We start from the raw sequence: 26,526 nt of genomic DNA on the forward strand, positions 1-26,526 counted from the left end.
AACTAATATCATAACATATGTATAATAAGAAATTAATATTCAAGTTATATCTCACATTGTTATTTCATTTTGAAAATCTTGCGGATCCATCCGGTATATTACTTATATACAATATAACAATTTATCCTATATGTATTAATACAAAATTAGTAAATAACTAAAAATAATCGCGTAATTTATAACTATTCGATAACTATCCAACAATAAAATAATAATTACTAACATTATACATACAAATCTGTTGCAAGATTAATTATGGATCATGTAAAATAAATTTAAAAATCAATATAAAGTATCGATAAAATTTCTACCCACACTGAAAAACAAAATTGACTGGATTTTATTAAATATTTATTTAAATAGTATCAACAAAATATTTACAAAATGTAAATATATATTTATTTAAAGTATAATTTTTTATTTTAAATAAATATTTATTTACTGTAAACAAATATTTCGTTAGTACTGTTCGAACAAATATTCAATAAAATTGAGTAAATTCTTTTTTACAGTATACAGTGAGAGGAGGAAACATACAGAAATGATCTATGTATAGAAAGCGTATCAGGTACAATCGCTATATCTTACACAAACGGCCAAAATACACGATCGGAAGGGGTTGAAACTGGCGCGCGTACGGCAGTGCGATTCGAATAGAGAGAATCGTCACAAGCTCGAGGCGTTTGCCGAAAACGCCGCGAGCTCGTGGGACAAAGACGAGTCGATGTGGGTTGGCGGGAAGGACGAGGACGACGGACGACGATGGATGACGATGGTCGCTGGTGGCGGACCGGCGGGCGATGTCTGTGCCGGTAATGGTGGTGGTGGTAGTGGAGAATGGTGGTGGTAGCGCGAGGAAATCGGCGCGAGGAGGATCGCAACAGCGGAGAATGTACGCAGTCTAACGAAAGCCGCGGTGGTGCGCGGTGGTGGCTCCGCGCCACTTTTGTCCCTCGGCCGAGAAGACACGTGAATGCAACCACGTGGTCCATAGTGCGTGACACGAGAGCTAGAGATATTGAGAATTCCGACCCGGGTGCCTCATAGAAACAGTGAGAAATTTCCGCGAGCGCGACGGGGCTCCAGGGTTCTCAAATTCGCAGCCGTGGACACGAGAATAACCGTCAACCTGGAGTCCACGTGCCAGAAACGGTGAGTGAGTCATGATTATTCGATTCGATCGTGAAATCCGTACGTGGAATGCGGAGTTTCGAGCTATACACCATGAGATTTTTATAAATATACGTGTGAATGCGACATAAAACGAGCCTGCATCGTGTAAAGCTTGTGAAAATTCATTAGACGGAATCTAATGATTTCGGACTGTTAAACTGTAAAATGTCTTCAAAAAAACTGTCAACTGATAAATTGTCGATAAATCTCTCTCTGCAACATTGCGTATGAGGAAACGTTGAAGAACAGATTGATCACGCGGTTAACGTAATAACGTAATTAAAATGCCGATGATTGCATCGGCCAGAGTTATGATTGCTTTCTGATATAAACCTTAGATGTGATAATTATAAACCTGGGGATTATTATCCTGACAAGGACATATAACTCGTACACTCGAATCGTTTTGCTCTCTTTCGTCGTCAAGTATCTGCTCCAGGAATATGCATATAATTGTCGTCATATGTGAATTTGTCTCAATTATTGGAGTATTTACATTGCGCGAAGTCTCGGATCTTTGAGAGAACATTCACTTATTATATACAGACTCATATTTCAACACTCCAAAAAATTTTTACGGCACACTGTTTGTATCTTTCGCTGTTGTTTTACTGATCGCAGTCTTCCGGGTAAAGAAACTGCATGTGTTATCATAATATCGCCGGTACGGAAAGTGTCTAGAAAAATCTATTTCTCTCGCTTGTTCTCTCGTACAGGATACCTTCGAAACGTCGCGTGACAAACTGATATTCATGTATGGAAATGGTGTACTTTCACGTAGTTAATTATGTCGCTTGTAACCCGCGAGGCGCGGCCAAGAGCGTTTTCGCTACGGAAAGTTCTATCTAACGAAAGCTACAGATGATTTTAATAATAGTAACAGACGGACATTTCGAATTGGGAATCAAGTGGTCTCGCACAATAATTTTGCACATAGAGATACAGTCGCTCTGCCATGTTCGTTTTCATCTATTCTATGCATTTATCAATATTTTGAAGTTGTACGTTGCAAGTTGCGCATCTTCTTTATGTTTCTACCAGAAGTTTTTCCTCCTCTGGGAAACTGAGGCTTAAGAACTTTAATCTTTTCAACGTCCTTGTGTCAGCTTTTAACTGTTTATCGCGCTAATTTCTCTTCGGGAAAGAATACTATAAATCTCTGGATACCGAATAATTGCACGCGTCCGTGGAGCATTTTATATGATTGAGCTGCAGAGTGAAGTCAGTAGAAAGTCAATCTGATCTCACGACACCGCGGGTAAAGAAAGTTTAATCTGTGCCAGACGTTCGAGAGGGTGTCGCTGCCTCCAGAAACGAATATATAGAAACACGACGGGACAATGCAATTGCTCAATCATTCATCGCATTCCGCCATCATCGAGCAACAGTTACAATCAATTATACACTTCACATCGCGAATAATCACATGCGGTAGACAGAGGCTTTGAATAGAGATGGTTAGACAAAAGTCGCTACATTATTCCATATCGAAACAAATTATCCGTTTACATTTAGCCTAGATAGAAATTGTGACTTCACAATAGCCACAAAATTAACGTAGATGAACATACAATAAAAAGACTTCGTATAAATGACGATAAAAAAAATTAATTATGTAAAAATTCTTTAATGGAGCTTTACCATTTTTAGATTTTAAAGCTTATATTCTAAAATTTAAATTTTTTTATAATTACGTATTCAAATTATGTCTGTAATCTAAATTACATTTAATTCTTCAGTGCGCTTGTGCGAGACTACGTAACTGACGAATCAGTACGCTTCTCGTCTTGACACAATGAGCCATGAAATATTCGAGGAAAAAATATTAATTGAAACTTAAATACTTAAAGTAATTGACTACATAATTCTGCGCGAGACGTGCAGCAAAAAGACCAGAGTATAAATATAATATAAATAAAATTAAAAAATTTGATTTTATCACGATATATAATTGTACGATCAATCATAATTAATTAAAAATGAATTGAAGTGAATTTGTAGTTTTATAATTGAATAGTTGACATTGGAGAACATGATAATAATTTTTGATTGTATACGCTTCTTCTGAATTTCACCCTTCACAAATATCCTTTAAGAATATCGGCGTGACTATTGTACATCAATTTAATACTTAATTTACGATGGAACTTAGTACCACTTAACGAACTCAAGTATGGTTGTAGATTAAGATAAGCAATTTCGCACATTAAATCAAAGCATAATACAAACGATAATCGTAAAAAAACATGATTGATTCCATACAACCGTAATTTAATTACGTATGATATTACTCCCATGTGGTAACAAAAAGGGAAATTTTAATTGAACTATTATAAAATTCACATATGTGTAACATTAATAAACGCTCGCCAATTTTATACATCACACACGTAAATCATGAACTCAGCAATTCTAACGTGGCAAACTTTGTTTGCTTCTCCATAAGCGCGCGAATGTATAGGCGTAGAAAAAATAATATTGGACACATACACACACACACACACACACACACACACATATATATATATACATGTGTATATATATATATTGCAACTTTTCAAAAATTGGTTGCAACGTAATAGTCGATGTGCACCTCGAGCTATAAAAGAGAGGGGGCGAGGGAAGGAGTACGCGTAACACGATGGATAAAGAGAGAACCGTAGAACGAGAGAGAGAGAGAGAGAGAGAGAGAGAGAGAGAGAGAGAGAGAGAGAGAGAGAGAGACGGGGGGAAAAAGAGAGAGAGAGAGAGAGAGAGAGAGAGAGGCAAAGGGCCGCAGGGGGAGGAGGATTGCTGGCATTTCAGAACGGATGTGGGCTCTGTGGAAATTGTGCTGGGATAGGAAAAGGGAGGTTGGAAACCGGCTGGAGGGATGGCCGGGGGCGCAGACGCGCGCTCTGCAGTTGCCGTAATTAGAACCGTGCGCCCCGAGCACATAGCCCGCGGCTGACGAGTCTCCTGCGGACCGAAATTATTCATGAAGCCGCGCCACCCACGGCGAAATTTTCTCGTAAATATTTTGCCTCGTCCGAGATATCGCCCCGAATATACGTGTACGTACGTACGTACGTATGTTTGCGCGAACGACGAACGAACGAACAAATGAACGAATGTATAGACCGACCATGCGAGTGTGTCCCGATCTACCTTTGGCCCCGTTTGGACCGCCCCGATCAACCACACCGCGCCGCATCGTCGCAATTCTCTCTCTCGCAACCGATGACCTCCGTCATTAACGCGAAAATCGAAATCGAAAGAAACGATCGTTAACCAGTAGCAATCTGGAATGGCTATTATCGCGAGTGAAACGACTATACGTATAAGATTTTAATTGCAAGCGTAATAAATCCAATTTCTTTCTTATGTACGCTGTAATGAAGATTGCATGACAAAAAATTGGTCACATTTTGATTTTTATGTTAAATCTCGCAATGAATATGTATTTCTGATGTGACAAACATTTTTTATTTAACACTTGGCGTGTACTACGATTACTCACAAAATAAAATTATGACATAAGCTATATCATATACAGAATTAGGCGTTTCGCGAGTTATTGTCTGTCTAGATCCATTATTAGAATACTATTCTAATAATGGATCTAAATAGGAGAAATCCGCGAAAGCTTCTATATAGCATAGCTTCTAGAAGCATCAAAAGCATGAACTGTATTAATTAGATAAAATGTATACTATTTTCACATCAGTATACTAAGTATTTTTCTGAAGTATTTTCGAATTCTATAAACATGATGATCATCATTTTATGAGAATGTATCACAAAATATGTTAAACCGATTAACACATTTACAAAATGTAAGTTAATACCACGTTATTAAAATAAAAAAATATTTTGCAATATTTTATACGCTGCACATGCCCATCACAGTATTATTACGCAGAATTTATATATAAATATTTTTCCGATCGCTGATTATATTAAGTCTGCAATTACATTTTGTGTATATGTAGAACATTTTACGTAAATAAAATATACGCAGAAACCCGAAATATCAACTCTTTCTGAAAATGCGTTATTTATGGATACAGCCCGCAGCGAAAATAAATTCATAACGATATGTAATTACCTTCCATAATTAAATTAATTAAAATACTTAGCAATTACATTATAACGCGCTCGATATTTAATACCGTGGCTATTTTTGCTTCGTACATTTCCAGCAAAGAATTAGATAACAAATTATCATATATAGTAGCTATTATGAACTTCATGAATACTCTTCGTGATATACAGTCTTATAGCCGAAAATATTAGACATCTATATTTTTTCATTTATTTGGAATTCTTTTACCTATATTATTACCTATTGGTTAGCCGCATTATACATAAAAGAGTTCTCGGGCAAAGAATAATTTATAACAAATTCCATAGATCTATTTTTAAACTAAAAAAAGAAAAAATTAAATAATTAAATAATTTTAAATAATTTTGCCAGAATATATTTTATGACAAAGTGAGACATTTTTCTCAGTGTATGACTAATCATCTTTAGGATTCCCTTAAGGGCATTTCAGAAATAATTTGTGATTAAATTGATGTCGGTTAAGTATTGAAGTATTATATTTTATTATGTACTTTGTGCATAATATTTTCTATGCTAACTCGTAATATCCCTTAACTGCATTATTTTAAACTAAAATTTTAAATAATGATTAACAAGGTGCCTAATATTTTTGGTCAAAGCTGTATATAATATATGCTATAAGATAATAACCTTAATCTAATCTTTATTTTTTTGTATATTTAACAATCTGTATATTTTGCGTTGTTAAGCAATTATTTGCACAGTGGTACGTATATTGATTAACATGTGTTATGCAATATGAGTCGTAAAAGGTATGAGTAATTATATAATTCTAAACAAAAGAAGAATAAAGAACAGGAATTAATAAGAAATATAAAAATATGTTTTTAAACATTTTTCTAAGAAATCATATTTATTAATCTATCAATATTTTAAGTGAAATCTGTTATTCAAATGAGATTCATATTATATTGTCACGTATTACTTACAGCTAATTATGTGCATAATTACATAAGTGAGAAAACTATCGTAAAACTATCATAAAATGAACATAAATATTAATAATTGATTAAATATGCAATAATTTTTAAAATAATTTAGTTTCATTAATTTATTAAAATTTTTTCTAAGATTTTTACATCAGCAAATTTCATTATCATTTGAAGATTAAGAATAAGTTTTTTCAGATTGTCGAAAAAAAATTTTAATTAAAAATCTCAGAAAGAGAGAAAAAGAGTGTGGAAGCACCGTTGCGTTGTATGGAATCTACGCATCAATGCGCTTCCGCGCCGTGCGGTTCGTTTCTTAAAATCTGTCGTCCACGCTAGGTGTATGTACACCTGGTCATGCTACAGAGTATATACATATATGTGTTGCAATATACTGGCGTTACAGCGCATGAAATTCTTGTCCGCCGCGGCGGCGCGGCTTATGCACGTCGTCTCGGTCAGAGTTTCCGTCTCGTAGGGTAAGTAGGTGAGTAAGTGGTAGGAATAGGCGAGGATGAAATGGAGCAAGACATGCATTGGCGCGTGTCGGGAGTGCCTCTTTGGCTCCGCGGCCGCGGCAACGGAACAGGCCGCGGGTCCGCGTTACGTGGGCAGGTACGTGCCTACATACCTTGCGTTGCCCGACGTAAGTAACGATGTGTGCAACAATCGCTCGTAGGTAGATAGATAGGCACATACCTGCTTCATACGAACCAGTACATGCCGTCAAGCCAGACTGAGAGAGCACAGCCTAAAAGAAAGAGAAAGAGAGATTTACACCGCGGCTGCGGTATACGCGCTTCTCAAATGTGTATCCGTTGCGTGTCTTGTACCCACCCGATGAAATATTATAAAAACCCCGGCCGAACGTATAATATTCGACAAGATAAAAACGCCCACGGTGCGTATGACGATGTATGTAGCATCTTGATTCTTATATCGACGAATGGCATACTATTTATCTAAAACGTACGCGAAGAATCGCGATCGAGAGAACCAATGTCTTGGATTTATTTATTTCCGTGAACATTGAATAACAAAGAAATGGATATCCCACGTTCATGGAATTCGTATGGCCAATAATTATTTTGCTCACTGCAAACGTGTTTTACATTCTTCTTCGACAAATCCTCGCGGAACGAGTTCGACAAGCTTATTGCTGACCCGGAAATAATGAGTATACGCATGTTGTAGAAGATGGATTTTAATTTACGATTCGATAAAAATACATTATCCGCGTTCAACAATGTTTGACTGCAATTTTCCTGATTAGACTCTAAAAAAGCTTACACACATGCTTGCAAACAGCGAGAAAAGTGCTAAATACGGAGTGCAATTATCGTTCGAGAAACGACAGTCGCGTCGCTAACGATCGTTAAAGTCTCTACAGTGTGCAATAAGTGGCCGTGCAATTGAAACAAGTACGCATAATTTTGCGGGTAATGATTCTCTAGTAGCCGGGAACTATTCACGTGTCTGTCTATCGTCTGTATCCGACAAGTGACGTTCCGGTAATGAAGTACCAGGTGGTAAATACGGGAGTAACGAAAAGAACGCGCGGGAACACAGCAGCGGCGCAACTGAAAACCTTAACAAGGCGCACACAAACGCGCGGCTTGCAGCATGACGACCGCCATTGTACGAGTAGCATCCGATTGGGATAGCAATTAATATTATAAAAGCTTTCTCCGGCAACCATCGTGCGATTATTCGTTGAATTCACCGTTCAAACGGCTTTCAACATATTAGCAATAATTATACTAAATTTCCGCGAGGCAATTCACCGGTGATCAATATAACGACATAAAGGTACAAAAAAATTTTAAGTGCAAATAAACATGACTGCGAGAGATGAAAAGTGTCGGAATATTAATAATGAAAGGTAATGCAAGCGAAGCTATTAATATTGCTATTATTTGTTTGGTAAAATTCACGATTATTTGTATCAACTTTGTGCTATCACTTAGCAGATATTCACTTAATGGAGAACAGATTATTCAAAATTAAAATTTATTAAAGTAAATACGTATCGTTTTCTGCGTCAATTTCTAGTACCCGCTTTGTTTTTTGTTATTATTTTTTTAATTTTGCAAGTCTTTTCCAAGATTATTTTAAATTATTCTTATTAATAAATACAATTCAACGTAAAACATAAATTTTTAATTCGTACTAAAATTGCTCAAAACAATTAAAAACAAGCCATAATCTAAACATTAAATATTAATACATTAAACATTTTATTCACACATTTCCAATGCTGTTTTACGTGCGTTGTGTTATATAATAAATTATTATTATCGACTGCATGTTGGATAAAATGTTAAAACAGCATCACAATATGAATATTCATCGCGAGTTGATCCGCGTATTTCAATTTATTTAGTTTTAATCGGTTTTAATGTATTTATGAAGAAAAAATAATCCATGTTTTTTTCTATATAACATGCCGTATAATAAATATTGCTAAATGTTAATTAAAATGCCTCATACAAAGTACAGATTGTATCGCGTTGTAAAAATAGAAAAGACATTACCTATGTTACAAATGCATTCTGAACAATGTTTATCTCCAGAGATTAAGTAACGGAGATGATGAGCGTCACGACACGTTTAAAATCACCAACAAAGTTGTTAATATCGCCGCGAATAAATGAGCCGATCCATCAATCAACTGGATTGCGGTAGCTTAATGCACTTATCGAAACGCCACGAGAGTATAACTACTATACAGCCAATCAAGAAGGGAAAGGTGGAAACGCAGATCCATTGTTCGATTCACGATTTAATGTTTGTTTCTTCAACAAATAGAAGAATTCCGAGCAACTGTCTAAACAATCTCTCAATCGATACGCCAACTACAAATTATGTTAGAATTCAAGTTTTGGTAATAATATGAATTTATAAATTATTAAGAGTTTGTTATTAAATGGAAAGTATTCACATGTTATACAATCTGCAAAGTGTGGCTAAGCAAATCTATAAGTAAGATGTTGTTACAAAACGTGATAGATTAGCACAAGCCTTACGAAACATTCGCGCAGTGATACGAATGAGAACCGAATGAAGCACATGCTTTCGCTTACAGAGTAATATTCTTAAAAAGGCACACTTCCATGCCATACTAAACACATTAAGTCATTAACATTTGTCGGAGTTTTCTTTGATAGTACAATTTTTACAATAATCTCTCTTTCTAATTCTACAAAAATAGTAAAAAAATATTTTATCAAATAACTCCAAACAACTCCAACCTTCGGCATTAGTAAAAGCATTTAGAGCATTTTGGTACTTCCTATATTATTCCCTTTTTCAGAAAAGAAAAGAAAGCGTGATATTTTAAAATTGCATCCATTGCGAACCTCAACTACGCATGTTGTCAATATTCATCGGAATGCAACGTTATGTATGTACAATGCATTCCTTGAAAATATCGAATTATCTATAGAGACACTCAAAGTATATGCGTTTATGGTGTGTTGGTACTGAAATGTCAGATGGTTAAATTCATTTGATTAAGCACACTTGAAACCTATACCGGCCTACATGCACAAATATCGCGATACAAATGCAGTGGATTAAAACCTCCGTGGAATACAGATAAAACTACTCTTGCTCTAAAAATAAGAATGTCTAAATAAATGTAAGAGATCAGATTGATAATTTCTAAAATTCATTCGCGATATCGTATTATTTCGAGAAAACCAATGTACTAGCTATGGTGCAAAGATTACGTTCTCTAGATTATGACGTTAATAACATTGCGGTTCGAACATTCGTGCGCGCTCGCAAATGGATCCATTACAAATATTATTCAGAGAGAACCGATCTGACTGGCCCTCATAATGAAATCACCAGAGGGAAATCCAGTCGACTGGTCTAAATGAATTCACATGCGGTATCATTTCATCACTTTGTGGTTCCGTCTGATGTCTCTGTTATTTTAGCTTTGTACCCGCACGAGTATAAACAGACAAGATTTTCCAAAAGATCGATAGAAACGGTTTTAATAATTAAAATTTATCATTCGCACATACATATATAGGAAAGTCCAATATTTTGTCTCAAATGTTAGCTCGCATATAATGTGATATATTCCGTCCAACAAAATTTCCTGGCCAAATAAACTGTTTTCCAAATAAATAGATGAAAAATGACGCGTATTTCTCTCTCGTACAAAGTTTATTTCACGTATGTTTATTTTTAAGTTTTATTTCAAATTACTTAACCTAATACAACTTGGAAACTTTTCCGATCACGTACTCGTTCGATTACACCCCTTTGTATAATTTTTCTAACTCACGTGAGCTTTTGAGACTTTTTTTTTTTACAAAATGGTCCGCTACGGCAGTTGGCTCATTTTCACGTCTGTTGGCGGACTTTCCCGATGATACATCGTTGCCCGATATAACAGATCGCTTTCAAATTTGCATACGCCGACGTCCTCGGGCCATTAAACGTCCACGTGAAGTTAGTAGTGCTCTTCTTCTGTGCACGACATCGTGCACGCGCGCGTCCTTAGCGCGTGTTAGCCGCCTCGTCGTGTCCTCGGGCTGTGATCACCTTAACGCGAATTTATACGTTTTGCAGCGTGTGTCGGTGGTCGCTCGCGCGCTCACACGTTCATTCGTGCGTACATATCAGAATTGTATCTGGGTAAGAGGCTCCGGTGGCCTCGGGTAATAACGCCAGATATCACGGTGTGTCGTTGCGGACGACGTCTCCTGCCTCTTCCTCACCGTCCTTTCTAATTTGACGTTCGAGAGGCGACGACGTTGCATCTTCACGCCCGGTGAAACGCTTTTCGCCTTCGCGACGTCGGACGCGTGCCTGCCAGACGTCAACTACCGCTTGCAACTTGTATTTCTACACGCGGTCTATACTCTACGTACGGTATTATTAAGGTCAGATGGATACATTAGAATCTAAATGACCTGGCAGGTTTTGCTTCACGAAGGAGGATGTAAAAAGATACCGATTTTTGCTCAATAAGATGTGTAAAAGTAAAAGAAATATAATGGTTTTGTAGATATTTTGTAAACCTCCTGGATACCAAAAATTTTTTTATAATATTAAAAAGTTTTTTTCAGGGAGCACCTCGAAAATTGAGCAAGAATATTGAAATTTGGATAGATATACCGTATTCATGCTTAATTTTTCAGGCATTCCCCAAAACGCTCCAAACCTTTTAACAATTTTATCGTATCCAGGAGGTAAAAATCTACAAAGAAAAGAACACTATTCAAGAAAAATCAGCGCTTCTTTATCATCGTACTACGTTTGGATATCTCAATCGCAGACGTAGTGTCCGTTTATTCTAATGCGTTGTACGTAATGTCACATTAACAAGAAAGTCGTATTAGTACGCAGACAGTTGTACAGATAGATAGTACATTATAATTGTGTTCCACCTATCTTTATCCATGCGCGTATACCCGTTGGCGTATATGCGGATGTATGCATGCAATAAAACTATCTGCGTATGAGATACAATTGGCTCGAGGCATCGCCACGTCGCAATGGACGTTATTGCGGATATCGTTACGGCATTCGTCCTGATGGCTCCCATATTCCAGGATTTCTCCGCGAACGCGCGATACGAGAATCTTGGAAAATCTCTTTACACTCAATGCGCCAGTCCAGGCTTCGTTTCAATCGAGATCGCAAAACGTTTTCAATATTAATCTTACTACGAAATATCGCAACGTGTCGAATTATTTACGTAAATTGTTTGTTACACACGTAAATACTAATTTCTGTATTGAATTAATTGTCGATTTTACGCATGTAATTATGCATAATGATAAGCGAGTGGCTTCAGTACGTCGACCGTAATGTACATTCGTACACCGACCAATCGCCCCGAGGTATTCGAACGACCATGATGATCATCGCCATTGTTATAGCTATATCGTGCTTCAGATTCTTCTTTCGTCGGCGCTGCTGGTCATTTCAACGTTGTATTATGAGGAGCATAGGTATACCTGAATCGAAACTATATATCCCGTCCGCTCTCGTAAAATTCAATTCTCTACTATTTTCTTTTCTCGTTTATCGTGTATCGCTAAATTAAATGATTTAAAGATACATAAGCAAACAAAAAGATGAAAAAGTAGATCCAATATCAAATTGATACATATGGTGAAAAAGAAGAAAATAGTGTGTACCGTTTTCCCTCCCGTTTTCTAATCCAATAACGCTATCGTGTGATTTTTCATCTCGGCCGCATCTGACATTCAAACATCATGCTTTTAAACACGGCGAGATTATGATTGAAGTGCCGTGAAAAGCCATTAATTTCGCCGCAATACCGTGAATGCGCGATCATCCAGACCGCGACACGTGTTTCCACAGGAGAGCGCGACAATGATCGATCCCTCATCGATGCTAAAGATCACAACAATAATCCCGAATGAATCCCCGTACGCGAGTATATTCGTTTCTATACTCGTAAATGCATAGCTCCACATAAATCTCTCGATTAGCCTGCGGCAGCAGCAGCGCGGCCGTGATGGCCGTTGTTGCTCGTCCGCCTCCGCCGACTCCACACCATTTCTTACTCCACTCTTTTACCCGATGTCCGACTTGCGGCGACCGCCGCCGCGCCGCGCCGGTTCCCCACCAGAAGAGAGGCATCGCGGGCGCATCGCTCGGCGACCTCTCGCAGCGCAGCGCGGCCAAGAAAAGGTGCTGCATCGCATTTCGCGGCGGCGTCTCCCGCGGCGATGCACCGCAACGGCACGGCGGCGCGGTGGACTGATGTGGGCGAGGGTGGGTGGGTAGGTGGGTGGGTGGAGGAGAAAACCGGTACCCCCTCACGTGCCGTCTCTTCTGACCATCGCGAATTCTTCGCTGGACGGTGGAAAACGAGTACCGAAGAGACGACTAAACGCGCGTCCCTTCTTCTCGAGTCTCACAATTGTTACGAACGACGCGCAGCGAGATTTTACGGACGAAAAATACTGGGATAAAATCAAAATAAATCAATATCTCGGGATTGAATTGTAATTTGTTAATTGGGATCGATCGTAACAAGTCATAGAAAAACATATATGTTAAGATAAATATTGAATTATTTAACCAAGATACGATATTTAAAAAGCTCAAAAAATAGATATCCTTTTTACACAAGCAGCAGTCTGATGGAAACGGTAGTTTACGTTGAAATTATTAAACTTTGAATTTGTTTTTATTATTTCTTATTAGTCGCTCCTTTTATAACAGCGAGATCCTCTTGGTCCAGCGAAAACCATGTATTACACTATGCAAAGCAGGCCTCTGGATAATAGTTAATACAACGTACCGGCCTTTCACGAGCACGTAGCAATGAAAATTCGAGGGGGTGCCTCTAACTCGCGAACCAAACCGACCACTGCAACTGAACCAACCCTTTCCACTGAAAGCGCGTTTAAAAGAATACCCTTGGACGGCCAGTACCTAGCGCCCGCCAAATATTGTTACGCCGCTAATTGCCTTATTAATGCATATGAGAATTTCGCGTTAATGTTCCAAGCTCTCAGTCGATTCAGCATTGCCGATGTTTGACCAAAAACAATAGCTCGTTAAACCAGGGTTATCGTCGTCCGCGACCAGCCGTGAGGATCGATACGTTAAATCGACACCTGCGTATTATGCCTAAAAGGTATAAGCGTTGAATACATAACGAAAATTTCATAAGATCGGATCTAATTTGTGGTAAATGTTACGCCAAGTCCCTCAGTCGATATGAAATATAAATCCACACGAGAGGAAGACAAGGAAACTAAAGATATGCGAATCTATATGTTAATCACCGTGAATGTAAAATGGCTTGCGCGTACATTTTACATTAAACTTGCTGTGTTGTGTGTGTGTGTGTACAATTTATATTTAACTTTTATTGACAATACGTACAACTAAATAATATCCATATGTTTTTCATTTCAGACGGAAATGTGAGGCCGATGGGAAGGAGGCGAAGGTGGAGCTGACGGCGCAACGCAATATGTTCCCTAGCGCTCAAATTAAAATGAGGTAAATAAGTCTACATCCGAGTTCCAATATAAGTCGTCCCAGAATAGTCCATTCGAGAAAGAGTTATATAACTCAGTAAAATTCTCTCTCCGTAAGCGTCATTTAATTTCATACATCGTAAATCACAACGTCCACGATTTCATAGCTCATAGTTCGCCTTCGTTTGATTAGCTTCCTGGTCGTGCTTAGAGTTGCATATAAAATTATATAGAATGTAGCACAAGAACTCACGCAATACAAAATATAATAGAAGAGCTAATTACTTAATTTACAATAGCTATAACGTACAGCTTTTATGTAAAATGTATCAAAGATAGAATAGAAATATTATCACATCTCAATTTATATCGCAGCTCTAATACAGTTAATAAATAGAAAAAGTTTTATATTGCTATTCTGAGATTTTTAAATAATGATAGCGCAAAAATGGAATGGATTTTTTCGGTTTTTATTCGATCACGAAGCAATATTCGAAAAAATTTTCTGCCAAAAATTCTGGTTAGTAACCAGCTGTAATCTTATCGTGTCTAATATCAAAAGTGCTTTTTAGATTGCTGTCGCCAAGCAGTTCGCCGGCCACATCGCCCACGATGTCGAATTCCTCGTCACCAACACCACCAACGCCGGCGGCCCCGGCTTACAACCAGAAGATGACCGGTATTCCTTGCGTAGCGGCCGCTTCGAGGTACACTGCACCGGTTCACATCGACGTCGGCGGCACGATATACACGTCCTCCCTCGAGACTTTAACGAAGTAAGAATACGTTCATTTAAACAATTTTTAACAATCATCCGACGCATTTCCGCAACTTAATAAGTGCTATAAAAATTTAATTTCTATATCATTAAGGAGTATTAAACGTCAACGATTCAAGACTGAGATTCACAATAATTTTATGCCGTTGATTTTTACTAGAGCTTTGTGTGCATATTTCGCGAAAAAACACATTATTTTAAAAAATATATATGGAAAAGATAATTTTATTCGAGTATCTAAAAATTTAAATAGGTCCGATTATTAAAAATCAAAATAATATGGGATACTCAAATTGATTGTTAGAATGTCAAAACTCTTGCTGCATTAGTTATCATGTCAGAGATTCCTATATGTAATTATTTTTATAATGTATAACAAAATTATTTAGATCAGTATATAGCTAAATTTATAGACTTCAGCAAAATTATGTTCTTTCCGTATACATATTCAGAAAATATTTTTCATTATAACGAAAAGAAGACAACGATGATTCGAGTGAGTTATATATGAATATCGGGAACGGATATCTTTCGAGCCTTCCGCGAAAGCACAGAGTGTGACTTTTAAGCGGCATGAAGAAATTCTAGCGAGTGAGAGAGTAGAAAGGGAGCGTGATGTCCGGATCGCGGAAACGTGACCATCGACAACGCTCCAGGATGTTCGTACTGGGCAATATCTCTGAGAACATATCGTCCGCAATCAGGCACACCGTTACCGTGCCCGGCAATGTCCAAAGGCTATTTGCGGTATGTCCGTGCACTTTATGCATAAAAGAGACATAACGTGAAAGCACAACTGCGCTTTGCTTATAGAGAGGGTTTTAATCTCCTCAAAGTATCACCCCGCAGATATCCTCTTTGCCCTGGCAAGAAAAATCTAAGAGTATTATGCTCCGCATGATTCCGACTGGTATAAGTATAAGTAAATCTCTGACACTAAGAGTAAAATCTAATGATATAAACACACGTACAATTAAATTAAAATCATACATAGGACATAATTAGACTTTAATGATCAATGCAAGTGTTATATGTTATTCATAAATTTTCTATTATCCATTCTTCTCTTTCCTTTAGTCGTTTTTCTCTATCTTTTCAAGAGGAATAAATTAATAATCTTAAAATTATTGAAATTTAATGCCATACGTTTCACTTGCATAATAAATTAGACTTTATATTGATATACACGGCAACGATTTAATGGCTACTAGACATAAATTGCTAAATGTCGCCGTAACCTTATGATCTTCGTTTCAAGTAATGTTTGTTACGTGAGCTTAATACGCTATCTTCAACGCGGGTGAATATCCAGCGCGCTTAGCGGTGAGGAAAATCATTCCTTTCACAAGGAGATCACGAGTGCACGACGTCAGAATACAGCATACGTAGGTACAGCATCAGCAAACCGCGATAGATGCGTTCGTGAGAAAGCTGATCATAATTGACAGGTGGTCTTATCGTTCGTCTCGTTAACTGAATAGGCAATGAGTTCTGACTTGCTGCGAAGATGTTTCTATCAAGACTATCCATAATGAAGGAGCGAGAAAATCGTGATGGATACATTAGTACTCGCTGGTACTGATATTTTCAAACTTCTTATCAAACAATTCAAGTAAAAACAAATGCGAAGTAAACAAAATGTTAATTCGTCTTCAAATTGTATGTCAAAAATTGAAATCAAAAAAGAAAATTGATTTAGTCGATAATTTGTAGTATCATGTAATATGTTATTTTGTATAAGATATACGCCAAAAATAATTGTTAAACAAGCACTGAATTGATTACTGATGGTGACAAAATTAATATTTATAATTCACATTTTTCATTACTAAAATTATTATAATGCTATTTTTGTTTTAAAAGACTTCTTTATTACCTTTAATATACATATTATAAGTAATTTAAGAAATATTATCATATAATTTTTTTTGTTCAAAAATTTTTTTAATGGATAAACTTTAAAATTTAAGAATTCCTCACTAATTATTTTTTTTAGATGTTCAAATAAAATGTATTAGTAAATACTAATTTTGTATTATTTTTAAAAAATAATAGAAAAGGATTTCAAAACAATAAATAGTGTGAAAAATATAAGTTATATTAATTTCATCATATAATCAATTCAGTGTTCGTTTAACAATAACGGATTATTTTTGATGTAACAGCTATATTCTGTAAGGAAATAATTCGAAAATCGTTAGATCAGTAGGATAACTAAACTAAGCTAAAACTAACAACAGTATGCGATAGACAAATTTACACGCGATGCATGGATTATCGTTAGTCGAGTTAGTGGAGCGCAGGTCCGTTTTCTATGAACCGTTATGGTGCGCATCGCGAACACACCCGTGATTTAATCTGTGAAAATGTCGACAGGATAAGTGTCGCCGGTGTATCGAGCAACCAGCAAGAGTGCAAAATGAATATCACGTAAAATTGACAGCTTGCCCGCCCCGCTCCGCCAACTCCATCGTCACACTTCGTTGCACCTTCCTCCCTCATTACACGACGTGACCTTATTGCTTTGTCGAAAGTATCAGCCGATACTGCTCGGCTGCGTCGTGCGTCGCAAATGATAATATCATGCAAATATATATCAACAACGATATCATTCGACAACGAGTTTCTTGCAAAAAGAATTAGTTCAAACAGGTTCCATTTTTTTTTCTATTCGAGCTAGTCCTATTTATAATTAATCAATTTTTCGAATCTCAAATCCGCTTTAAACGATTTATAATTCACGACTGAATTCGGAATTCTATTTATAATTTTACGTGTCACGTATAGAAAAAATCTGAAGAAGTAAAATACACACATGTAGAAAATATATATCATTGCAGATATACATACATATATATATTTTCTAGGAGAATTCTGTTCCAAATTTGAAAATTTATACACAAATTATACAACCTCTAAAGTGGGATTTACGGTTTACGCTGGTGACTACTATCATTCTTTCCGTTCAAATGAATCATAAATTTAATCAACGAAATGACACATGCGTTTCGCTTATTCGCTTTGTATATCGATAATGAAATATCATCAGCATCCTAAAAATCATGCACAGACTACCAAAGCAGATTTGCAACCTCTATATTATGCAATTTGTTTTGCGTTTGACAAAATCATCGCGTCATATCGCTTACCCATTAGCATGCATTTAATTATCCTCAGCAAAATAAGCGCATCAATCGGAGCTTTCCCTGCCATTAAAACAACATTAAAATTGTTTCACAAGAGAGACCATATATTTTAGCGTGATATTACTGAGGCAACTGATTTACAGTAGCTACATCATCGCTGTCATTTAACGATATTGACGTAGTTTGCACTTAGAATTCCTAGCGCTGAAGTTCGTGCTGATACTTATATACATCAGATGGCTAACGATGTGCTCTAGAATCATGCGACAAGAAGATAACAATAATAAGTACGATGCGAAATGACTGCCGGAAGACATGTCCTCGAACTAAACTAATAATCCAGTCATTCCAAAGAAACTCGAACAATCGTAAAAGATGTCTAACGTTAACGTATACTATAGTGAGAAATTGTCTTGGAACAGCGGAATATCTTAGAAAGTATGCATTTTTTTAGAAAAATGTTTCAGATAAAGAGTTATTGGGTTTGAAAAAATCTATTTACTTGTTGTAGCAAATAAACTATCTAGAGGATCAATTTCAAATGGAAAGGCATCAATGACGCTTTCCGTACAACAAGATTGCATTTGATGATTCTGGATAAAGATAAGAATTTATTTTCTCGTACTTTTATCGTAAACAGAGCACTTGACAATTTCTCAATTGGATTTCGACTTTCTATCCTCGAGAGAAAAAATTCCGATTAATTAAAGGATGTAGAATATTGGTTAAGTATATAATACACGCATATATTCTAAAACGCGTGTAAGTGATTAAATATTCGCGATTCATTTGCATTAATAAACGCAACGGATAGAGAACAGTTTCTATTAGACTGCGCATATTTAGGTGCCTCGTTTATACGACGTTATAGATGAAGTAAACAGGTCAATATAATGCGCACGAATAATAAATTCATGCTGCTGATTAATTTAGTTCAATCGTCGGTGTATAATCGGCAATTTCGAAATAAAGCCAAACGTTTATTATCCCGTAACAACCCACCGGACCTAGCACGATGTTAATTAGTAAATGTCTATTTATGCGATAACCACAGGATTGTATACCGAACATGCGGTATTCATCTAATATCAACTTGTTTTTACTTAATATACAGAGTATCCCGAAATTCAAGGACAATATTATTTCAGCGTGAAACTTTGTGTGAAAAATTAAGTAATAAAAACCATTTTTTTCTTTTCGTAAAGTAGTTTTTTAAATATAAAGTTTAATATTTGACTAATCATAAACGTTGGTGAAAAAGTCATCCAATCGTGTAGTGTGCGTGCAGCGCGGTAATATTTCGTTTAGTATCCATTATCATTATACACACGGACAGATGATTTTTTAATCAATATTTATGATTAGTCAAACATTAAACGTTTATACTTAAAATTTGCGGGAGAAAACGGCTTACACTCTTATTACTTAATTTTTCACGAAGTTTCACGCGAAAATAATATTATCCTCGAATTTCGGAACACTCCGTATAAAAATATGTACGTTTCATTTTCGAAACAGAAAAGAGCAATTCTTGCATTGTATGTATATTACACGCGTTTTAAAATTGATTACTATTTTGTTCTATGCCGTGATTGTATCATTTGTTTTCTTACATTGTTACTTTTCCAAGCGGACAATTGAAGTTAAAAAAAAATTTATTTAGCCGAAACGGTTTTATGCTGTATAAAAACGTAAAATGGACGTTATTAGCGTTAAATATCCGTTTATTAAACCGTTGAAATGTCTCATAAAAACGGTATATTAAACTAGTAAAAAACATTTAATAGACGTACAAATGTCTTATAAACGTTTTCATAACGTTTATTAAATAGTTTAAAAACGTATCAAATTTTAAACATTTATTTTTCAGTTTATACGTTTATTACACAATTTCTAACGTTTATTAAACGTATTTTGAACGTATAACTGTGTTGCTTGAATTGGCCGCTTAACCGGTCTGTCAATTGTTTAAATTAAATCATCTCTAGTAAATTACATTTTAGAGCAATCATCCGACAATCGAAATAATACTTTGACAAAACACATATCCGCCAATAATTATTTATTTAAACAATTCAATATTAAGTAAATGATCGATAAAATATTAATCCCAACGTGTTGTAATCTTTTTTAAGTTCTCTGCAAATTTACTTTTATGACACAAAAATCAACATATATTATTTAAATTTACGTATAAAATTATGATGTTCTTATTCACTTTCATTAATTGAATTTTAATTATGAAATCCACGATAATTACTTTTTTATATTGTCATGTACAATTTTTAATAACTCGTAATGCAACAATATCGACCTAAAGCGGACTCCACGTGCCTTGCGAAAGATTAATCGTTGCCGTATCGGCATTTTCTACCAAGCGTTTACAGGAATGACGTAATAGCCGATCATTAGTCCACGCTTCCGGTATCACATAATCCCTAAAACATCGTCGATCATCCTGCCGGTTGAGAAGGCTGTACAAGGCCTCGAGGGTATCCCATGGTGAAGTACCAAGTCGTCATTTCCTCGCCCTCTAGTCGGACACGTGCAATTTAGTGGGATATAACGGAATGTCTCGGTGGACGCCGCGCCGCGCCGCCCGTCTCATTCTCGAGCTCACACGTATCTCCGCATATGCGTCAGCCACACACATGAGCGCATTCGCTTATCCTTATTTTCGTTCATGAAGTACGATTTATCGCGTAAAATTTCAGATTGGTGAAAACGCTTCTATACATCCAACGATCTTCTTAGTCATTAAAAAGGCAAGGACAAATATTTTATTTGTAATACGAAATTCTTAATTATTAATTGAAAATCTTCATATGTCACATTAAAATTTTGTTAAAATAAAATCCATTTTATTAAATATACTTATCAGAAATACCTTGTTATCTTTCTGTAGTTTTATTATATTAATTTATCGTGGTTTAATAAGTCTAAAATTAAATCTCGCGACGAATATTTGAGGTAAAGTTAATTCGAAATTTATCAAGAAGTAACTGTAGTAACGTTCACACGACATCGAACATATATCCTGTGTATGTCGAAAGCAGAGCGGAATCTGAGTGATGTGAGCCGATCGTTTAGCGTTTTCCCATAGCGAACGGATCTGACCCGGGATCGGACCTCGGTGGGCCCAAGAAATCGCCGCGGGTAATCACGGTGCTCGTCCTCCGCCCCCGGTACCGTTTCCTCCCCCGCTATCACCCCTCTTCCGTCTTTCAGACCTCCACAGACAACGATGGCCCTTGGCCTACGAGCGCACATATCTCGTTCTCGCTTCTCTTGACGGTATCACTTTCGCACTTTCTCTCTTGTTTTCTGTTTCTTAATGCAAGTTAAACCAGCTTTTTCTATTGTTTCCGTCCTCCATTTCCATTTTTATGAGAATATTTATTACATCTTTTTTTTAGAAAATAAAACAAAATATGAGAATTTAGAAAATCGAAAGTAAGATTAATCATAGAGAGAAGTTTATATAAACTGATATATATATTTTCGATTGTCTTGACTTTTTAAGAATTTCATAAAATATTTATTATTGCATTTAAATGTTTCAATCTAATACAAAAAAGAAAAATGTTCGGAAAATGTGTCTCGTATAACAGATGAAAGGAGAAAAGAGATATAATAATATTCATTTAAATACAGAGTATACCATTTTCACGTCTTCACTGGCCAAAATTACAGTGTGAATTTTAATTTACCCGCGGCAATTGCAGCGAAGAAAGAGAAGGGATTTGTTCGCCGAGGAAGAGTGAAGTTTCCCTTACAATAACTCGCTTCGATATTCTATAGAAAATTAACTATACCGTATAAAATTTCGCGCACGCTTTGAGGTAAAATCCAGCGATTTTCATTTCCCCGTTCTGACAGCGATTCTCTCTCTATCCTCTTACACTAAAGTATCAGTGGGAAGTCGATAGAAAGCGAGATGGAAGAAAGAGAAAGAAAAAGGGCGAAGGCTGAAAAGAGAGAATAAGAGAGGGAGAGGGAGAGAGAGAGAGAGTCTCCATATATGTATACATCTTTGTATCTACCCCGCGGTGTCTTCTCTCTTCCTCGCTGAAGTCAGATCGCCCACAGGCTCCATGAGGCCGTCGTTATTATATGTTATCGCCGTGGAAGGTATGGGAACCGGCCCGAGGGGGTACCAGGTACCTACCTCGGTATTTCCCCCTCGTTGTGCCATAACGCACAACGACGAGATACACGGAGAGGAGAGCCGATTCTCCCTCTCTCGTCGCATCGCGGTCCTTAAGAGTCAACCGTGCCTTCTTCCATCCGTCCTTTTCCCTATTACATCCCCCCCCCCCCCCCCCCCCCCCCCCCTCCCTCATCGTCCTTTTCCCAGAGCATTCGTCTATTATATGCTAAATTACGACGACCTTCGGCGCGGTGCATGCAGAACACGCGGCATCGCTTACGGCACGTCCGAGAACACATGCGAACAAACGCCGTGAAGCTGATTGACACGGATTCCACAAGTGCGATTCGTTTACGAGGTCGTGGCATTATTAACTACAGAAAACAGAATATCGGACAATCGATTTTTCGAATTTTTACATGCATATCGAGAATTTTTTATGTAAAAATTATGTCAAATATTATCGAAGAAAGAAGTTTATCGTTCTTCATCGCAGTAACATTAAAATAACGAGCGTTAAAAAATCCAGACGAAATTAATAAAGTGAAATGTTATAAGACAAAACAATTTCTCATTATCAAATTGATATAAGAACTAAATTAGAATGTCCGTTTAAAAAAATTGCACGTGAGGAGATCAGAAATCTCGTATAAATTTTTCCTCTCTCGAAATCGTACAATTACGATTTTCCATATCGTGGCTAATAATAAAACCCTTGAGACACTTAATTAAATTTATCTCGCTATAAAAGAATAAAATTATAATTTTTCTTGCAAGAGCTTCTCTTTTCTATAATTTTATAGCTTTAATTTATAGCGAGATTAAATGCGTAACGAAACGTTACATTATTCTTATTATCTTCGAGATGTAATTACGAAGCACGGAAGGGGTATTGTAACGGCAACGCAAAGATATGTAATAAGAAGATTAGCTGCAGCCTACTTTGAACGATGCAGCATTCGCGAACATGTTGTGAAACGCGTTCGAAAATGTCACGGGCACTTTCTAAAGAAGCCGGAAAAAGTGATACATACGGTGCATGGACTTGCTGCTTCGGGAAGCATACACACACGTGCATCTGCATATCTGCTAAAGTAGATTTTATGCGCGTATCTTACGCTGTTTTTATGATCCTACCGTTCTGTCCTCATTCACACATAACAAATTCCCAATTCGATTCTTCTCTGTATTTCTTTTCTATTTCGTTGTTTTCTTTCAATAATGAACGATTTTTTTAATTAAACTGAATTAAATTGGAACCTTCCAATAAATGATCGGCTAATGGATTTTATTAATGGTTGAATTTCTTTCTGTGATTGGAAATGTCATTTTTGTCCTATATTTGCGTTTTTATTCACTCAGATAATTCAATTCCTACTTTTCGAATAACCCACAATATTCAAAATTCGTACTTTTCGAATATTTCACATATTCAGACTTTTTAAACGTTTATTTTTTTAAATCTGAATATATGTATATGTACTTTTTCGGTTCAAAAAGGCGTTTAATCAATTTATTTAAGATAATGTTATCACGATTCACTTCTCGAGCTCTCATAATAATTATAAGTTCCTGCTCAAACTTAATTCAGTCAGTGCGTCGAGTTGGAATTTGTTAAATGAACAGCTGCTTGTACGCAACCATCAATCGCGAAAACAACACGCAGCTACCTGAAGCGATTTTGGCAGGTGACCAAAGTGTCAGCACCTGCCCAACACTCAGTTAACTATTAGTTGATAGAAAGTGTAATTTTCATGACATTAAATATGCAATTCGTATACATCGAATTCTTAACTTCGGATTTCAAGTAAATTTTTATAAATAATGTCGATCATAATTACGTATATATATCAGTCACATAACGATTTCGAAGTTGAAGTCTCATGAATCAAACGCGATAATACTTTCTCGAAATTTTCTCATACGCACTTTCAATCAATGATTAATGCTTATAAGTTGTAAAAGTTACAACTTTCACACATGAAAATTTTATTTTATTAAAAAAATCTTGTGATTTTTTTTCAGGTACCCGGAATCCAGACTAGCGAAATTGTTCAACGGCAGCATCCCCATCGTTCTGGACTCGCTAAAACAACACTATTTCATTGATAGAGACGGTGGCATGTTCCGGCACATATTGAATTTTATGCGAAATTCCCGGCTGCTGATACCCGACAACTTTGCCGACCTAGATTTGCTGCTGGAGGAAGCACGATACTTTGATATTGCGCGTAAGTTTCTTTAATTTCATTTCTTATGCTTTGTTTTTACTTTAATATCCGTAATTGAATTGTTTACGCGCGAGAACGATATGGAAATTACAATTTCAGTCGCATAATAAAACAAAGATGATAAAGTTGCCTTTCGTTCTTAATATAAATCGCGATATAACGATATATCATTTCTCTTGACCGACTTCTGAACTGTCTTTGTGTAATATTCAGCTATAATGGAATAGTAATAACAAACTCTAAAGTAGTTGTTTACTACTCGATTACAGGAATAATACAGAATTCAGAGTACTATAAAAATAAAAGAATAAGGCAATAAAATATACTCCCTCGGAACACTAATCAGTATTTCGCGTTTTGATTAAAATCGCATTTTACGTGCAAAATTTCTTCAAGCACTTTTATAATTTATTATAATATAAATCCATTTATAACCAAAAGGAACTAGAATACTATTAATAGAGACGAAATCTCGTGAGCTCCACTAATTATCAATATCGCGAACTGCCCGTATTTGCGACATCATCATTGAAACAAGATTATTATTCTGTCACATTAGTACATTCTCCTCGAATTTAACGCTCTTTTTTCTTTCAGCTATGTGTAGGCAATTGGAGCAGATGAAGAAGGAGCGTATAAAAAACGGTTCGACAACGACAATGAGCACAACTTCGCCAAGTCCTCCGCCCTCTGGTCAGCTCGGTGGTCGTGGCACTGCCTGCACTACCGCGCCTTGCAATCGTGATTCTGAGAAGATGCGCGGTAATGACGGTAACTGCAGCTACGAGTGCGTAGCGTTACACGTGAGCCCGGATCTCGGCGAGCGGGTGATGCTGTCAGGAGGACGGGCGCTGCTGGACGAAGTGTTTCCGGAAACGACGCAGGCGGTGATCGATGCGCGATCCGGCGTTGCTTGGCACCAACAGGATGCCCGTCACGTCATACGGTTTCCACTAAACGGTTACTGCAAATTGAACTCCGTTCAGGCGATCACCAGACTGCTGAATGCCGGTTTCCGGGTGGTGGCGAGCAACGGCGGCGGCGTAGAGGGCCAACAATTCTCGGAGTACCTGTTCGTCAGGCAAGCCGTCAACACTTGACGGAGCACGGCGCATCAGCGCAAAACGATCTCCAAGTCGATCCGCTGCCTACAGCGTGACTTAGAGTGAGTGCAACTGTCCAGGAGAACACCTCAAGACTGCATCGCGGATAATTTGATTATTCTATTATAACAAAACAAAACGGGGCATCTCGGTACAAGGATAGGAGCCTAGCAATCGCAACTGCTGTTTGATGCCGAAATATTTATAGCAATACGAAGATCTCGCAATGAGTATTAAAGTCTCTCGACACTTGTCAGGTATCTTGAATCATGAAAAAGTGAATAAGTGACTAAAAGAGTGCGAATAAATTTTGCAACTTACATCAATTTACATTCGTTTTATAAATCAACTTTGTCAAACAGCAACGTCTCCTTTGTATGTACACGTAAGTTACAAGAGTTATTTGCATGTATTATGATCTGAAATAGTTGATATTAATCGATCATTTTAATCATAAAACTATCGATGTGCAAATTTCAAATAAACTCGTTATATTCTAACGATATTCTAGTAATTTTAATAATCTGCATATAGTTTCAAAAATTTACTAATAGATTTTTTAATAACAAATTGGGAGGACAATTAAAGTCAATGTATTTTAGAATACATCAAAAATACTTAGCGTATTCGTAAAATATATATATATATTATATGTATGTATATATATATTTTATAATATATATAATATAATAATTATACGTATATAATTACTATAAATGTATATTTTATGTAATTATTACATATATAACAATTATATATATGCATGATAATATATATATATGTATATTATAATATATTAGAAAGAGTTTTATAAATTTATGAAAAGTTTCTAATCATAATAAGTCATTTAAAAAAAATCGTTTAAATATGTGGCATATTTATCTGCAGTTGCGACGAGTGATTACTCGCGCTTAAATGTGACT

The 26,526-nt window shown here is 36.5% G+C and overlaps 1 protein-coding gene across 1 annotated transcript; it reads left to right on the forward strand.

The window, feature by feature from the left end:
* Positions 1-1,096: 1,096 nt before the first annotated feature.
* Positions 1,097-25,815, forward strand: twz (BTB/POZ domain-containing protein twz). The gene is made up of 5 exons (XM_018540995.1): positions 1,097-1,152; positions 14,131-14,217; positions 14,768-14,971; positions 24,295-24,500; positions 25,098-25,815. Exons 2-5 carry the CDS (start codon positions 14,189-14,191, stop codon positions 25,598-25,600), a joined length of 942 nt encoding a protein of 313 aa, XP_018396497.1. The 5' UTR covers positions 1,097-1,152; positions 14,131-14,188; the 3' UTR covers positions 25,601-25,815.
* Positions 25,816-26,526: the final 711 nt, after the last annotated feature.

This window comes from Cyphomyrmex costatus, unplaced genomic scaffold (assembly GCF_001594065.2).
Source record: "Cyphomyrmex costatus isolate MS0001 unplaced genomic scaffold, Ccosl1.0 scaffold274, whole genome shotgun sequence".
In the NCBI taxonomy this organism is placed as follows: domain Eukaryota; kingdom Metazoa; phylum Arthropoda; class Insecta; order Hymenoptera; family Formicidae; genus Cyphomyrmex; species Cyphomyrmex costatus.

Excerpts from the sequence above, each read along its gene's own strand:
- twz (XM_018540995.1), top strand. The coding sequence starts at position 14,189 with ATGTTCCCTAGCGCTCAAATTAAAATGAG. Across the intron at positions 14,218-14,767 it reads AGCGCTCAAATTAAAATGAG|ATTGCTGTCGCCAAGCAGTT; the intron begins GTAAATAAGTCT and ends AGTGCTTTTTAG. Across the intron at positions 24,501-25,097 it reads ACGATACTTTGATATTGCGC|CTATGTGTAGGCAATTGGAG; the intron begins GTAAGTTTCTTT and ends TTTTTCTTTCAG.